This window comes from Thunnus thynnus, chromosome 13 (assembly GCF_963924715.1).
Source record: "Thunnus thynnus chromosome 13, fThuThy2.1, whole genome shotgun sequence".
NCBI classification, from domain to species: domain Eukaryota; kingdom Metazoa; phylum Chordata; class Actinopteri; order Scombriformes; family Scombridae; genus Thunnus; species Thunnus thynnus.
Window position 1 is genome coordinate 1,381,113 of NC_089529.1, and position 17,824 is coordinate 1,398,936.

A 17,824-nucleotide genomic window follows, 5' to 3' on the forward strand; every position below is an offset into this window, starting at 1 on the left:
CACATGTTTTTCTTCCTATCAGTCCATTCATTCCCAATAGCACTAACCTGAACCTTAATGCTGATTTGGTAATTACTGCATCTATTATTATAATTTACATTCTCATCTAATGTAATGTAATGGTGGTTATGGCGGGACATTAGGCTACATAGGTGTTTCTTGTTACTGATTGGTTAAAGAAATCCCTGCATTATTCATAGAGGACAGTGGCTTTACTGTTGCCTTGGTGAATCATTAACTACAGAAGACACAACAGTTAGTGTACTTTGCACCTTTGCAGTACAACAACATTGTAGCACATGCATTGGTAAACACAGCTAGCAGAGTGAAGCCAGCTGATAAGGAATGCTGCACATTTTTTCACATTGCAGTACACACTTTATAATGATGCCGCATGATGTCTGTGGTCTGCAGTCTGTTTTTATGGAACTGTAAAGAGACTGATATGACAGTTATTTCATACAGTATAGTACAACCTCAGTCTTTTGCTGCTAATAAGCTACAATTGATGGGTTACTGTTTTACTGAAGGATTCCTCAGCCATGTTCTACATTCACATTTTCTCAAGGAACTGGAGATTAAAACAATCATCCTTTAACCAGCCCCCAGTGCAGAATTGCTTACTTAAAATATATAAAAGGTTAATTGGTTACTATTATTGTGTTATTGTGTAATTGGTTATTGGCTAATTGGATCTTACTTTTTAGGTGTAAATTCCAAAACAAAAAAGGTTGCAGGCATTTTAATGAAGAGACATGAGCCTGCTGTTGTACACACAGACTGAAGACTTAGGCATCCTGCAGGTACCAGGAAAAGTCACAAGTTGGACATAGTGTTGCGTTACTATGACAACAAGTAACAGTGAACTGCCTCAAATAATATATATTGACCAGGGTTTTTAATATGGTGATTTTGATGTTTATTCCTACAATGTTTCTTTAGTGCTGTTATGTTTAAAACACATAACATACAATGTAGTTAATGGTAAATGGACTGTACTTGTATAGCGCCTTTCTAGTCTTCCGACCACTCAAAGCGCTTTTTACACTGTGTGTCACATTCACCCATTCATACGCTGAATGGTACAGGGGCTACCATGCAAGATCCCAACCTACCCACCAGTGGAAATCTAATCACTCATACACATCCACACACTGATGGCACAGCCATCAGGAGCAATTCGGGGTTAAGTGTCTTGCCCAAGGACACATCGACATGTGGACTGGACGAGCCGGGAATCGAACCGCCGATCTTCTGATTAGTGGATGACCCGCTCTACCTCCTGAGCCACAGCCGCCCATAATGTAGATGTCAATTTGTTGTTTTACATGGTGAAACATTATTAATATCTACAATATATAATGTCTTTAAGTTACCCCAGAACTACCATCCTCCACATAATTGGTCTGTGAAAATATCAGTGATGGCGGTTTGAATGTGATAACTGTATGAGTGACACTAATGGAAAGGTTGGTTTGACAAATCATGGTCATCTTCACAGATCCTCCAACCCTTTCAGCAGCCCTGTGGTGGAGCGGCCGCGGGGAGTGATGGAGAGGGTGGAGGATGACTATCAGATCCCTTCCTCCAATCTCTGCCTGAGTCAGGCTCCCATCTGCATCTCTATACCCAGCAGGTACCGGCCTTCTCTTAATGTGTTAAAGTTACTATGGTGATACAGTGAAGGTAGTTTCATTAGATTAATTAGGCTGCTGTGAACCAAAAAGATTCCCTTTTCTCTCCTTCAGGCACTTGGAGAATGGCTCCCCAGAGCCCTCCATTGAGGAGAAGAAGTCCAGCGAGTCTGGTGAGTCCTGAAACCAATGAATATATTACCTTTATCCCTATTCCAATCAGATCTTTGACCCCTTCTGATATAGTGAGGGTCGCAATGAGTGGGGTGAATATGATGCCCAGGAATCATCTGTAGAAACTGTAGAAACACAGCTGGGCACTTCATTGAATCCATCATTGAGACAGTACATGCCAACTTGTTGTTCAACATTGTCTTGAATTGAGTGTCATTTTCTTGATACCAGCAGAGTGATCTGACTCATTTCAGGATATTAAACCATAATATACAGTATATAAACAAGTTTAGAATCAGGTCAAAGTGTATAACAACCAAGTAGAGAGAGCAGAATTCTTTCTTGTTCACTGAATAAAAACATATTTTAAGACTGAATATGACAGTAAATGGTTAGTTTGTCGTGTTGCAGTGGGACTTGAAACCTCAGGCTGCTTTATGCTGAACTCTGCTTGTATTCCTCAGGTGGGCACTCAGAGTCAAACAGGACGGTGGTCGCAGGGGCAACTCACTCTGCCCTCTGCCCCTTCAGCACCAACAAGACACCCTCGGACTATGACATTCTGCTGCCCCCCCAAGGTAGCCCTCCTACCCAGACGCCCCACCTGTCTGTCTCCACCTCTCTGTCTGTCTGAGCTTGTCTCCTCTGTCACTCAGTGTTTCTGTGGAATGTCTCTCTTGTCACGTCAAACCCTTGTATCTGCAAGTGTCAAACTTGTATTCTTGACTTCCTCCAATCAATCTCAAGAATACTTTGTAAAGCTATTCATAAAACCCTTATAACATTCACGTCAGTATCATTTTATTAAAACCATATTCTGCAGCTGATATACAGCACCTTTTTCTGTCCAACTGTGAGACAATTATTCCAGTAGCAAACCCATGTAGCGGAGTCCACATGGTCCTCATTTGAGTAGGAATGAATGTACTGTAGACACTGCTGCATGAGCCACAGCTGGATAAGGCAATCGTGAAGCCATATGGTAGCAAGTGCTTATAACTGTATGTTTGATGTTCTGTAAGCACCACTTCAAAGTTTTGGTAACCCAGACTTGATCAGCAGTATTAAATTTCTACGAAGCTTCTAAAACAATAACACATCATGATCCAGCCAACACCTTTTTGAGCCAGTCTTTCTTGCACCTCCTGTCCCAGTCCTGCTCCTCCTGTGAAGTCCTTCCTCAAAAGTATCCTCTCTAGGCTTTTATCTTAAGGGCAGCATGCCAGCTTGCTCTTCAGCATGTAATCCCACGGCTGAGACTGCACATGGTTCAGACTGTATAGCAGCGTCAGCCACCTCCTCATAGAATTAACAGTATAAACTGTGAATCAGTACAGAGCAGAGAGTCAGTCCTGTCTGCGGTTTCTCTTGGTTTCAGTATTAGAAGACCCCTTCAACTGCCGCCCTCCATCCCAGCCTCCTCCTCCTCCTCCTCCACCGGCGCGACACAGCCTCACTGACCTATCCTCCTCTTCGTCATCCTCATCCTGCAACTCCTCCACGTCCGCCTCCTCTGTCATCACACGACCACACAGGCCCTCCTCTGGACACGAGCACTCGCTGTTAACCCCCGGTGAGCTGGCAAACATACAGCCTCGTGTTTTGATTCAAATATATGAAGTTAAATCTGTGAATTGAAGGCATTTATACAGATAGTGCAAACAACCCTTACATCATTCAGTGAAAGAAATCCCCTGCTTCTCCTACAGGGTTATGCTAATCTAATATTTTTCTCCCTCAGTGGATTAAGTGTTTGTTATTCTCACAGAATTGTGGAAAATGTAACACACTGCATATCATTTACAGCAGTACTTCGCTGACTGACAGGCTTGTTTTCCTGACTTTTCTGGGTTTTGTCTGTGGTCTAGACACAGTGTTTGACATGCTGAACAGTGCTGCTCCTCTGCCTCCAGTCAGACGACACATAGAACATGTGAAAGGCCCCAGAGGCTGCCCGGAGTACGACCATTTACCAAGCAGTCAAGGTAGAGTTACATCTCCTCCTTAGCAAATGACTCCATGAGGAAAACACGCATATGGTTCCTGCAACAAAAAAAAAAAGTGTTACTTTCACAGAAATATGGGTAAAAGTAATATAATTTACATTTGACTGCCTGTCTGTTTTAGATCTCATATTCTGACTGGACATGTATCAGATTAAAAGCTTGTACTCTAGGAAATAAAGGTCTGGAAAAAGTGTGAGCATTTGAAACCGAAATGATGAAGGATCCCTTTATATAAGTAAAGAAGAAAGGATTTCTGGTAGGAAAGTTACTCTCAGGAGGCAGCTCTGTCAATAATGACTGTTGGGCTTATTTTATGCAGACATGCAAAGTTTTGTTTGAAACTTTGAGCTCCAAATGAGCTTAATCCTGTTTTGTTTTCAGTAGTTTTTATTTCTAAAATATTTCCTTTTAAAGCAGGCAGACCATGTTTTAGCCTCTCCAGCATTCTCTCCACTGTGGAGCAGGACGTCAAATGCAAACATGCAGTGAAAACCTCAGTATCTGCTTTCTAGCTGTGAAAGACACTGATTAGTTAATGATAAAGGTCCAAACTCTGAAGGTATTGGAAAAAATGTCAAAGCTTTAGTTCAGTGACAAGCAGCGTTTGGACTGGAAACCTCTCCTTGACCACTAATAACACTCTCAAGTTTCTGCCTGTGTGCCAGAGGCATTTTTCCACTGACATGATTCCTCTCCTTCTCTCTCTCCAAGTATCGATGGACTGTTTGCAGGCCCCTGCCAGGCCGCCCAAGCCACTGCCCAGGAAGATCCCTCCAGACATTCAGCCAGGCAAACCCCACAGCCTTGAGTCAGAGAATGTGGACGCCAAGATCGCCAAGCTGATGGGGGAGGGCTACTCCTTCGAGGACGTGAAGCGGGCGCTGATGATTGCTCAGTACAAAGTCGACGTGGCCCGAAACATTCTGCGAGAGTTTGCCTTAGTGGCCCCGAGACTGAACCTCTAGTTGTAGAGACAGTAGAAGGGGAGCACAACAATGAAGCTGTGCCTCTGAATGGACTGACTAAAAAGGGCTTCTTCAGTCTGCTTGGCTATAGACTGTTAGAACAACAATGATCGACAGAAACAAAGAAAAATTTTCAAAAGAGACTTAGCCTTTTGTTGCCGAACAGAGATGACAACGCACAACAAAGTGGCTGAAACCAAATCATGGCAGAACACAGAGAATCAATAAAGGGAGAGAAAAAAAAATGTCTGTGAATGATTTAAACCTGTGAAAAAACGAACCAGGCTTGTTGTTGTTTACAGTGAGCTTTGCTGGTTTTCAAATGCTCGGATGGATGCTTTGTCTCGGGCTTGGACTTTCCTGTTTTAAAGCCCCGATCCTGCTACTGCTGCTACTGTTCCTTTCACATCCCGCCACCTTCCAGACTTCAGTTTAAAAAGGCATTTCCAGCTCATTTCAAGCTCATTTCAGCTTAAATGCTCTGCCACTGGTTAGGAGTCATTTTTATTTACAGCCATTGGGGGGAGCCAGACTCCACTATTTCTTTACTCTAACTCCTTCTCTCAGTCTCCTCTCTTCATTGTATCCTCTTTCACCCTCTCTTCCTTCCCTCGTGTGTCAACCATTAGAGAATACTCCACTGTTTGCCCAGAGTCTGGCTGACGTGTAGGTCTTAACAAGGTCTGGTGAGTCAGGAGTGGTTAGATGGAGCCAGAGGATGCCTTATTGATTCACCTGTTTTCCCCAGCCCAGGAGAAGAGTGTACGACAGTTCCAGAGGAACACTCTTATTACACCTGGTATCTTATTTGGACAAGAAGAGTGAAGAGAGTGGGAGGGTTAGTTTCGCTCTTTGTTTCTGTTCCTAGACCAGAGGATTATTCAGTGGGGGCCTTTTTTAATTACTTTCTTCATCTGAGGACAGCAAGCCTATGAATGTATTTGTTCTGCATGAGAGAGCTATACCTTTGTACACTCTGAGCTCCTCTCAGGCCCAGTTTTGCCCTTAAGTGATTAAGTGGTGGAAAATGTTTCATGGTTGTGGAAAATTATTCATTTCTCCATGTGAAAAGCCAGATGATTGTGCCTGCATTTCAGCTAAAGCTTTTAAACGACGGGAGCTGTGCGGATCAGCGAGCCAGACGTCGTCCGTTAGAGCCCAGAGACGACGCACTCTGCAGCCGTCACACTGCAGCCTCCTGTCTCCACTTCAATTACACAGACATCATATGGTGCAAATGTCCACATTCCCCACATGTTTGAGGAATGGCTCTCAATCTGATTTGGAGCAAGAGTCACTTGATATAGCTCTGCAGCAATTATGCATTTTTACTGATGTGGAGTCGTTGTTTGAACACAATAGAGACAAACAAGAAACTGCAGAGCATTGAAACTATAAGATATAGTCACATGCACCATAACTGTGCAGTACAGGTGAAGCCCCTTACCTCAGAATCTGGAATCAGCTGTATTTCTCCCCACTGACTGCAAGATGTCTCACCAATGCATGTATTGGATTTGTCAAATGTAACAGTATTGCTTATGTCACCCATTTCTTTTCTTTTTTTTTTTTGGAGTAGTATGCTAAACGGTAGGCTGCGTCAGGTCTGTTAGGGTCATAAGACAGGGACTATGTTTACAAGGAGGGAAAACCCAGCTATTGATCTCATGAGGGTTAAAAGATAATTCCACTTTATTACAACTTGGGTCTCATTTTGCCCATCGTTGCCATCAGTTATAATAACATTGTACTCATTATAGTAATTGCTGGGATCTGGGAACATGGCAGCATTGCTACATCAAAGTCTGACGGGTCAAGAAACATGAGTAGGTAGACGATCAGTATGTTTCCAAACCAACAATTAAACCAGATTATCTAAACCACTTTATTTTTTTTTTCGTTTTCTCCTCTGCAAACATTTGTCCAACCTGAGGGTTTGTTTAAAACTTGTATGATCATCTAATCGCTCTTGTTTCTCGTCTTGTCCTCTTCTCAGTGATGTCACCATGTTTCCAGACCTCAGCAATGATCTTGGAAGAGTGTAATGTTATCCTTACTCATGGAAATGATGGAAACTATGGAAACAAGACAAAAAAAATGAAATTTGAAAGTATTACATTAAAGCTGCTAATTTAAAATATGATTACTTTGATGACTTTGTATCTCTTGAGTCCCTTAGGAGTATCTCCTACAACAGTCACAAAAACTTTCCCACTTGGTTACAGCGACGTCATTTTTTGTAACAGAATTTACTGTCTTGGAAACATTTGTGCTAACTGAGACAGACAGCTAACTTACTGGAGTGAAGATAGATCAGTAGAGTGGCTCTTTCCTTTCTGACAGTACCATGTGATGTGTCAATATGATGCTGGTTTTAACTATGTCATCCTAACTATTGTATATCAGGATTATAGTAACTCTTCTCATATTAACAGCTGATGCAGCAAACTGAGTTTGGCAGCATCTGAGTCTATGTGATTTTCTTTCTGTACAAACAGGCAGAGCAATTCTGAGAGGTCTTTCTCTCTCTTTAGACTGACATTCCTTCTTTGTTCAGTGAGTTTGTCCAAACTGTATCAAGAGACAAGCCAAATTAACACACAGAGAAACACATAGCAGTGACCCATTTTCTCTCACATTTTTCCTGCAGGCATAATTAGGCTATCAAAATTAATTTGAGATGATGTATTGTAGTTTTCTTCTTAGACAGCCTTTAAACTGTTGATAGATGTAGGTCCCCTGTGACTGAGGCTCCTCACAAAGCAGATAACACTGTGTTTCAGGTCAAAGACTGAATGGTCTGGCTGCAAATTGGAAATGAAAAGATTCAGTGGGATCATCCTGATAATACAAGGGGAGAAAATGATGATCCCAGCCCTTATAATTCAGCCTTGTTTTGTTTTTGTTCTTTTTACATTCACATGTATTCAGGATGTGAGAGTGTGAAACCAAACCTGAAAGCAGTTTCTGTATTTGAGTGGTGTTTTGTGTGTTGGAATAAGCCAGGCATCTTAACAGGTTTCTCATAATTAGAATAGGATCTTATGAGATGATCTAACCCTGATTTGACATTTTGATATTTCTAAGCAAAACTTGGTAACCATAGTGACTAGAGTGCATGTAAACATAGTGAGTATGGCTGTCTGTGCTGCATGGTCAACCATGGGAATGAAATGATGCTGTGTGATGGAGACAGAAAACAACTCTCAGTAAATGTGCTCTGAAAGTCTACAATCTGGGAGACACAAAACATGAATTGTTTTATTTTATTTATTATTTGAGTCATCTGGTCAGTGTAAGAGGTGGCATCGAATGACCCCCCCATCCCCTCCTCTTCTTCCATAAAGAAGTTGTATTTGCCCCACCAACACCCCTTCTTTACTTTTTTGAGCAGCACTTTAAAGGGGAACACCGCTGTAGTTTAAAATTTACATATGTTAATATTAGGGCCTAAGACAGTCCATAGATAATTAGTGATAATGAGGGATGCTGTGTGCAAGGAGGAAGTCTGCAAACCAAGTCTCTTATCTTTGTTATCATCCACTGTGCAGACACAGATTCACAAAACATTATTATCCTATACAGCACAACCACAGAAGCATGCCGACTAAACAAAAAGCCCATCTATAAACATATAATGAAGCACTTAGATAAAGCGTATTCATCAGATAAGCAGCTTTATATCCATCTGACAATGGGAGATGGAAATTCTGGACTCACAAAGTTTATGTACATCTCAGCAGGAAATCTACCAGATTGCTCTCCACTGCTTTTGCATCTCTCAGAGAGTTAATGTGACAGATTAGACGAGGAGTTAACACTCATTTGCAATAGAACAGGCCACCACACATCATAGAGAAACTCAGTGGCATTCCCCTTTAAGTTGAGGCTTAGTTTTTGCACTGGTCTGTTTTTACTTTTATTTTCTCAAACTTGAACGACTCTGAGCTCAGAATTGTCCATTCCATTGGACTCCCTTGTGAAGGGAGTAAGTGGCCTTAGGTTGCAAAGGGCAGTTTTTATTTTCTAAATCCATTTTCGTATTAATGTGCTTTGGTGACAAAAAAAGTGTTGATAATTATGTAAAGCATAGAGTAACGTGCAATTAATTTATACATTATTAATGCTTTTTTCTTGATATGCTATTTTCATGGATAAGTAAATAAAAAGTCACAATTCCTTTGATTTATTTAACATTTTGTGTGTGTGTGTGTGTGTGTGTGTGTGTTGTGTCAGGATAACTGTGGGACAGCTGTTTCCTGACAATTTGTTCCTACATAAAATTAATACATTACTTTGAGCCAGAGGCTTCTAGTAAGTCAAATGTGGTTTGATTTGTTCCAGAAATGTAATGGAAATAACAAAAGATTGTCACCAGTAATTATGACTTCAGGGAGCTTCACTCTGCCCACAAGCTGCTGAACAGATCAAGAAGAAACTCTTTGACGACTGATCGAAGGTAGTCTGGATTTGAAGGAATACTAAATTTAACTGGAAGTTATAAAGGAAAGTGTGACATTGTCCCATCGGTGAACTCACCCATTAAAAAGAGTAACAGCACAAACAGCAGAAGTTCCTGCGGTGCTTCATGCTGCTGTATTAGCATTCACCATGAACCGACAGCAAGTAAAAGCCATCTTCATCACTTATAAATAATAAATAAACAAAAAAATGTTAGTATGTGTGAAGAAATGAAACGATTTGTCTGGTGATATTCTGTTTTTCTTACTGTGAACAAATCCCATGAAAAGACCAAAACCAACAGTGAACTGATCTCCTTACAAGTATTGTGTGTGTATCCAGTACCTGATATATCATATTCCTGTGTGCCATAGACCTCCATTGTTGTCCAAAAACGATTAAAAACACATCAATGAGCCACACTGGTGACATGTTCCTTCATTACCATGAGCACACATTACGGTAGTTTATTTTGACTTAATCCCAGACACACCATCCTGCTGCCAGAAATACTCACTAGAACACCAAATGTGTATTAGTCCACTGCTGAAAATAGTCCCCAACAAATGCACTATTTCCTCCTGTGTGAGTAACGTTTGCTGAAAATTACAGTGTCCACCTGTTTTAGGAAATTAGTAAGAATGTATTTGTGGAGAGATATAAAAGATTTATGTCTTCAGCAGGAACTAGTGGGCTTGAGACTGTGAATGCCTCAGACAGAAAGTCAGATTGTTGGTTTGAGTCTTTTCATGGGATTTCTTGACAAAAAGAAAAGCTGAGAATAAGTCCAGCCTACTTAGTAAATACATGATGTACTCAGGTTTAGCTTCTTCATAAGCTTTTAAGTAGGTAACCTGGTATTCATCTGCAGCGTAGTAACTGTCAGCTATGCAGTCTCCTATTGCCATAACGTTCATGAATATCCATAAATGTATACAATATTTGTGTCTCTCCAGAACAGAGACATGCTTTATTTGTCAGTGTTGATATACTACATACGCTAAACATGGATTGAATCATCATTTAGTAAGAATTGAAGGTTTATCTTTAATTGTGTGCTTTTGGTTTGGTGACTTTCTGCAGGTGGATTCTGTCATCTGCATATTCTGTGTCTCTCATGCTGGTTCAGAAAAGAAAAAAAAAGCATGACACCTCCAAACACCTCCGACATGATGCTCAGTGAGCTGAATTTCCTGGGAACATAATCTCTTAAGGCCGTTCACTGTGCTGTCTTAACATCAGCTCACATATACTATAACTGCTAAAATGGATTGGATCTCACCCCACTAACAGACTCTGGCCTATTTTGTTTGTTCAAAGCATCAGATGTAGGATTTGTTCCACAACACGCTATTAGCTCATTCAAATGCCTTGAATAGTATGTTGGGTTTAAAATGCTAAAACCAAGAGAAGGAGGTAGTGATTTTTTTTACCCTCAGAGAGTCAACCTGAATCACCCAGACAATGTGTTTGATCAAACATTGCTTCCTGGGGGTCTGGGGCTCAGCGTCTATATTCTTACACACTGTCTTAGAATTACATGCAAAGGATGCAGGGGCTTAATCTCAAGGCACCCAAAAGAAAACTAGAAACATGGATTTAAGGGGCATCAAGAAATCTGTGAATGCATGAACCAGCAGGAAGCTGAAACAACAGTGATGAAGCTCATCTCCTCCTACACAAGTCTCAGTTGTCCTCCTACCCCTCACATCTCCCAGTGCTGGCGTGGCCTGCAGTTGGCACAAACAAAGTCACACAGTCATCACACAGAAACGTACACCCGCTGATTAGTGCAGCTCTCCAACAGAATAGGTGACATCAGCATGCACGGCGTTGGAATAATGTTACAGCTTTGTCATCTTGTTTGCCTTTGTATTGGCTTTTAGGAAGTTCTCTGATTTGAGGCTGAAAACAAAACTGTGAAATGACTCAGCTTACTGCACTTTAAATGTGTCCAGTTCTCAGCAGTCCTGGCTTGAACACAGTCCAGTTCTTTGTCTTAGTGTCTGTTCAGCTGGACACTCGGAGGCTAACTGGTTCAACTCTAGCTGGAGCCACTGTGGTGTCTCTACTGGGACAGAGGCCAAAAAAAGGACAAGAAGTCTGTTTTCAGATCATTAAGTGTGTTGTGATGAAAAATGAGTTCATGTCTCCAGTAAGATGTGTGTGCAGTGGTTCATTACAGAAAGGATCCGAATGTTTAGTGTTACCCTGTGTAACAAGGTGGTTGTGTTGGTTTCATTAATTAGATGAGTTCAAGATTCTCTGAGGTTATATAAATGGTACAGCTGCAAACACATCTGTTCAAATCAATCAACACAATAAAGCAAAAAGCACAGGAACAAGTCTGTAGCTAGCTTAATCCACTACTGGACTACAAATCTTAAAAGGACGCTGTCAACCAGGTATAAAACTCCTTGACAGAGATTCACATCCATGTAGATTATTTGAAGAGGATGTGAGTGTTTGTAAAACCTGTTTTATTAAATGTTTTCTTCCTCTGCTCGGTGTTGCCATGGTAGAGAGCTGGTTGAATTTGGTCACTGGGGAAGTAACTGACATTTAGAGAAGCTGTCTTAGACATGACATGTGAATGGATTCATATTGTGTACTAGGTTTCCATGTACATTCTCATATTACATCCAGTGGCCCTCAACATGTACTTACACACTGTGCAGTAATGGGATGAAGGGGGGAGGAGGGGGTTGGGACTATTTATTGACAAAAACTCTTGCACATAACACTTTTTTTTCGAAATTTACACTTTATTGTCAACAACAGTACAAAAACAAAAGTCTGTATTTACAACACTACTATGGCCTTCTCATCTTACCCTCTTTGGTTTCACTGCTGACCTGATTACTTGAAAAGGAACAAAAGGCATGAGAAAACAATAGACTAGGTGCTTAAAAATGTTGACCTACTGATTTCATGTCATGTGGTTTTGCAACCATCCCACAATATGATTATACTGTTGTAATGTTGAAGATGCTGGCTGGGGGGGAAGAGTTAGACTGGTAACTTCTACACATTGTTTCCAAAAAACAGTAAAGGAACAGAAAGTATTCTCTTTGCTACAGTTTGAAAAACAGCCAAGATCAACTGCTGCATGGTTCCTTCAAGTTAACATTTAGTGTTTCATGATCAACCAACGCTATCTACACCTGACGCTTTGGATTCATTTACGATGCCAGGTGATGAAAAACATTGCAGTCTACAAAACCAGTTCCACTTGTTCTACCATTAATTACTACAGCTCAGACTCAACTGACTTATGGCAATAATCACAATCTACTGGTGTTGTCAGAAATATGAACAGATTTTAGGTTGAGGTGAAGTGAGGTGAATCATGGATATTTAAATGCATACATCAGGAAGTTTACATGTTGTGTGCTAACACATAGTACACTGTATTAACTGAACTGTAAATGTTAACAAGGTCTTTTCTGTTGGTGGGCCACTGTGGTGTTTGATTGTGGGATGAACCAGAGCAGAATGCTGTAAACCCAGAGAGCCACCATCTTTATGCACCCCATATTGTCTGTCACTCTCAACTACTGTCTTCAGTTTGGGTTATCCTTCACCGAGCTAAAAATAACATCATTACAATACCGCAGAGAATGAGATACTGTATCACCTGATTCACTCTCATGTAACTCTTCTACCATACAGTACCTTTTCAACACTTGATGATGCCTTCCATGCAGGCTTAAAAAACTATCTTGCATGCTGCAGAACAGCCATCCAGGTAGGTTGCACACAGAATATAAATACATCAAATACACAAAAAACAGAACATTCAGACCTGGCTTCAGTAAAGCTCTTCCAAAATGAAAACATGAAAAAGAAAATATGAAATCTACTCCAAAACCATGGTCTCAACTGTAGAGCAAACATGTGCACAGGTGAAGACATGAAGACAATAATGTAGTGTATTAAACCAAATCACAGGTGAGCAAACTCATTTTTAGTATCAACTTAAAAAAAAAAAAAGAAACGTTATGGCAGAACATACTTTAGCATTTCTTACAACTTGTTGCACTTTTCTGATGACTTCTTGCCTTTTCATTACTTCTTTCTTTTCAGATAAAATTATTTGCAACATAAATGAGTCAAAAAGTCCCTCTTGACATGATGTCAAGAAAAAGTAAAAGGAGCTGAAATAGGGAGGAAATTTACAAAAACAAAGAATTAGTGGTTGAGTGTGTCTTAATGTTCCATTTGCTGATGACCAGTTTACACCTGCACAAATGCAATTTAAAACACAGTAGTTTGCTTTTTTGGGTTACAGTTACAATAAACTGCATGTATAGAAATCATTCACAGTACATCCAGTTCCTTATTTAATATTATGACTATAACTAGGACTCTTACTGTTGTGGGAATCCATTAACTAGATATTCAGACAATTCATTTGCCAGTGTTTAAAAACCAGAGAACATAAGCCAAGAGATGTTGAGGTTATCTTCTGCGAAGTTTGAGGAAATTTTCAGTAAGATTATACAGCAGTGAGGTGTCTTTTTCTCTGAGCACAGCCAAACAAAAGGCTTTTCCACACACAGCGCACAAAAAAGTCAAAATAAAAATAAACATTGGCATGCTCAGCCAGGGCACACGCATAATTATGATTTGTTATACAGGCCTTAAAAAGTGTAAAAGGAATTTACATTCTTTGAAGAAATTCAAGAACAAATTGAAAAAAAAAAAGATCCTAAAGGAAAAACAAAGCGGCGAAAAAAAAAAAAAACCCACCACACAGCCTCACAAAATCTCCTAAACAAAACATAACAGGGAGCATTCACCAGGAACACAAAAAACAAAATGACACAGTAACACGAGGCAGCATCAGTGAGGACTTCAAACAGTGAGGTGGGACAGCAGGCTGTGGGCAGGTCTTGGTGGAAAATTACTCTGATTGTTGCTGCTTATGTGGAGCCTGATGGAGCGCGTCAGCAGCCAACTGGGAGTCTGTATTTTGATGTTGCAAGGCCGCTTTCAACTGCTTCTCCCCCACAGACACATAGAGAGAAATACACTCATTAACAATCATTTCAATCATGCATGATTTTGATGCCTGCAAAAACACCCATACACAAAATATATTCACTTATCTTAAAGAATAGGTTCATGTGCTCATGTGTACATTCAAAGAGTTCTTGGAGGCTGTAATCATTCATGCTGTCCATACAGACCATGAAGTGAGGGGACAAAATCCACAGTGTGTTCTTAAATTCAGCTGAAGGTAATATAAGGCTTCAACAGTCTGAGTTAGTCAATTCAAGTGTATCTTCCTAAGTTACAGTCCGAGTATAAAATATATAATGGTATAGTAGGATGAAATTCCCTCTTTATATTTCTCAGTGTTTTAGGCTGCAGTGGAAGGACAGTATACAGACTATAACGGTCAAACCAGCCTTTAATAGGTCCGTAGTGATATCTGCAGGTATGTTTACATGCTGTTTAATGTGCTGCAGCTGAGCAGCTAATTAGCTATGTAGCTATTTTTACACAGAATGAGAACTGTGGATTTTGTCCTCCATCCCTTACAATGAAAGAACTTTAGGAAGGGATCACTTGACAGCTATGATGGACAGCAGCCACCAATAACTCTTTCTATGTACAGTACATAGCCTACAGTATGGGTATATACAGACGGGTGACAAATTAAAGGAAAAACTGGTCCAGGTCTGAATGCTTGACCCCTACAGTGAGGGGATCTTGTGGCTCTGTTATGCTGTGGGAGGCATTTTGCTAGCATGGTTTGGGTTTGGTTTGGCTTGGAGGGAAGGGTCACTGCTAATCAATACAAAGTTGTTCTGAGTGAATTAATTTTCTGGGAATGATGGCCAAACCAACAAAAACATGACACAAGCTGTAATAAGCTGTAATTATACTTAATAACCTGCATTTAACATTTACAGTGACATTTATATTAAAGTATTTCAAATGAACACTTGACCCATTCTGTCTGTGTAAGTGTGTTTATACTTAAAAGTGACAATTCTTACCTCTTTCATCACACGATAGAGCCTGAGCGCCTTTACACGGTGTGATTGTTCTCCTCCAGTTTCTTGCTCTCCTCAGATGTCCCCACCTCCTTCTCTCCAGTTTTCCAGCTTCCTTGTCTGTGGTGAATACAGAATTGCAAAAGGATGATGCACCTCTGCTACAGAATGACCTTCTCACCCTTCTCCAGACAGCATAGTCAGTCACTCCACGGCAGGCTACAAACGTCGTACACACGCCTGCCTCTGCTGTATCTCCCTCTGCTACGTGGTATGAAAGCCTCCCACCTGATTGTACATCCTCGGCTGCTTATCTCCTCTTTGACATATGTGATCGTTTTAGGGCAGGCAGGAGTGTTTGTTCACTATATTGTCAGAGAGAGAATGTGGCCGTAACCCTTGACTACCTTCCTGCTGATTATTATTCTAGATTCACTCTGAGGCACAAATTCTGGTTTCTCCTTTTGTTTGAATGTGGTGCCAGCTAACAAGAGCAGTGCCATCCAGACTTGAGCAGGGACATGAAATTTAAATGTAAAAATGCAAATGTGAACAGCAGTCGTGCGCGCTAGTGTGTGTTTTCTATACCTTGAATTCTTCATGTAGAGCCAGTAGATGAGTCCCACCACGGCAGCAGCCATGAGGAGCCCTACCACGACACCCACTATGAGCTTGGACTGGTCCTCTGAATCCTCCTGAGAACCTGGAAACAGACAGCAGCACTCTGATTCAGCTGCAGGACTAACACTCACACACACACACACTCACACACACACACACACACACACACACACACAAACAAACACACACACACACACACACACACAAGCTTCCCCACAAAGCACCTAAAGGAATTCTCTGAAAGATTGTTTAATCCTTGCTGTGATGAGAACACAGATACCAAAATCATAACATGTGTCCCTAGTAGATCATTGGCTGTAATGCTCCATGCTTAGCATGGGCTACACTATACAGAGCCAACCTGCCTGTGTCTATACTCAAGCAATAAAGTTTCATCGGCTCAAACTTACCACATAACATTTTATTGCTTCGCTTTGGGTTTATAGTTCAGTGACATCCTGGTTGTTACTGTAGCAACTAGCAAGCACACTGAGTTGAGTTCTGTTTACATTCCAGGAAAATAACACCAGCAGTGCAAGGATGAAAAGCTGGATATTCTGGAGGAGGAGAAGGTAGCTGGTGTGTTCCTTTAATAGAACAGGAGAGTTTGTCAGGAAGATGAAGAAATGCATTAATGTCAGCATGTCTGCTAAGTGTTTTGACGTTTTGCTGAATGTTTCAGTCTGACTCAACATCACCCTCCATTTTCTCACCAGGTAATAGCAGCTGTGCTATATATGCAGTACGACGGTGTCTGTGACTTTACAAAGAATAGCAGGTGTGTGGAACCTGTCACCGTCGTGCATAATTTATGTCCTTTGGGCTCACGCTTTTCACTTAAATTAGTGCTTACAGTGATTTGTTTTGTTGACAAGAATCAGAAATGGCTAGTAATGTTAGACAACCACAGCTGTGGCTGTAGTGTAGGTTCACTACACTACAGCCACATCTTTTAAATATATGAATCTACACTTGTTTTACAACTAGAAGACCATATATTGTACCTAAAATACAATATATCCTGAATGAATAGTAGTCTATTATCTGTTTAAGAGTTCAAATGACTGAATTATAGGTGACACATGGAGAGGTCTGGTGACTGTGTTTTCATCATTTAGCAAAGACTATGTGGAGTCCTTTCATAATCATCAAGCACTCTTGATAATCTTTCTAATCTGCCTCTGAGAGCTCATCTGCATGAGTGACCCACTCTAAGCAAAATAATGAAGATGGAAAAGCTGAAATGAGGTTGCATGTGCAGACAGTAATATTTGCATGTGGAGTGATGAGTGTTTGAGGACATGAGTGTTTACTGGCTGTATAATCAGAGAATCCAAGCGGATAACAGTTTAGTTAGCAATGATGCCAGGTTTCACCTCAACTCTAGTTTGAGATTTGTTGAAGAAAATGTTCGACAGAGGCTCCTATTAAAAGTCTAGAAAGTAAAAGAAAGGAGCAAAGGAAAACAAAATCTTACCTCTTTCCTCTTTTTTCTCCTTAAAAACTGAAATCAAACATAAATAAATTAGAAATCATAAAAAATAAAAGCCAACAAAAACATACACATGTTGTTTGTCTAAAAAAAACCCAAAGGCAAACTAAATCCTGCCTTGATGAATAGTGAGAGAAGCCTGGCCAGGTGCAGTCACACAAGATGAAATATAAAGCTGTTATTTTTTTCCCCCAAAGTTTTTTTTTCTGATTGTGCCTAACAACAAGTGAACTTAACCTTGGGAAGGGAAGAGCAACAATACCTTCTAAAAGCAACACTTTACTATGCTTTCAGAGAATATGCCAGACAGTGGCTCTTAGACTGCAGGGAAGAAAGGCGAGACAGGTTTAGCTCCCCAACAAACAAGAAATCCAGCCAAACCCCGGAGATAGTGAAGGAGGAGGGGAGACAAAGGGAAAGGAGGATTATCACAGACTGAAAGAAAGAATGAGGAGGAGAGCAATGG

The 17,824-nt window shown here is 40.6% G+C and overlaps 2 protein-coding genes across 4 annotated transcripts in view; one reads left to right on the top strand and one right to left on the bottom strand.

Moving 5' to 3' along the window:
- Positions 1–8,964, top strand: part of cblb (Cbl proto-oncogene B, E3 ubiquitin protein ligase) — a 56,720-nt gene extending 47,756 nt beyond the window's left edge. The window contains exons 14-19 of the mRNA XM_067607207.1: positions 1,502–1,636; positions 1,749–1,807; positions 2,273–2,386; positions 3,187–3,381; positions 3,677–3,793; positions 4,526–8,964. Coding sequence (XP_067463308.1) covers positions 1,502–1,636; positions 1,749–1,807; positions 2,273–2,386; positions 3,187–3,381; positions 3,677–3,793; positions 4,526–4,779 — 874 coding nt within the window. The 3' untranslated portion in view covers positions 4,780–8,964. The remainder of the gene's footprint in view (positions 1–1,501; positions 1,637–1,748; positions 1,808–2,272; positions 2,387–3,186; positions 3,382–3,676; positions 3,794–4,525) is intronic.
- A 3,020-nt stretch (positions 8,965–11,984) lies between these two features.
- alcama (activated leukocyte cell adhesion molecule a) overlaps positions 11,985–17,824 on the bottom strand; it is a 73,615-nt gene continuing 67,775 nt past the window's right edge. The window contains exons 13-16 of one of the 3 annotated variants that reach the window (XM_067607209.1): positions 17,344–17,370; positions 15,834–15,948; positions 15,249–15,365; positions 11,985–14,239 (exon numbers count right to left, since the gene is read on the bottom strand). In XM_067607209.1, coding sequence (XP_067463310.1) covers positions 15,281–15,365; positions 15,834–15,948; positions 17,344–17,370 — 227 coding nt within the window. In that variant the 3' untranslated portion in view covers positions 11,985–14,239; positions 15,249–15,280. Of the gene's footprint in view, positions 14,243–15,248; positions 15,366–15,833; positions 15,949–17,343; positions 17,371–17,824 lie in introns of all 3 variants that reach the window. The other 2 variants (XM_067607208.1, XM_067607210.1) reach the window with 2 other exon arrangements.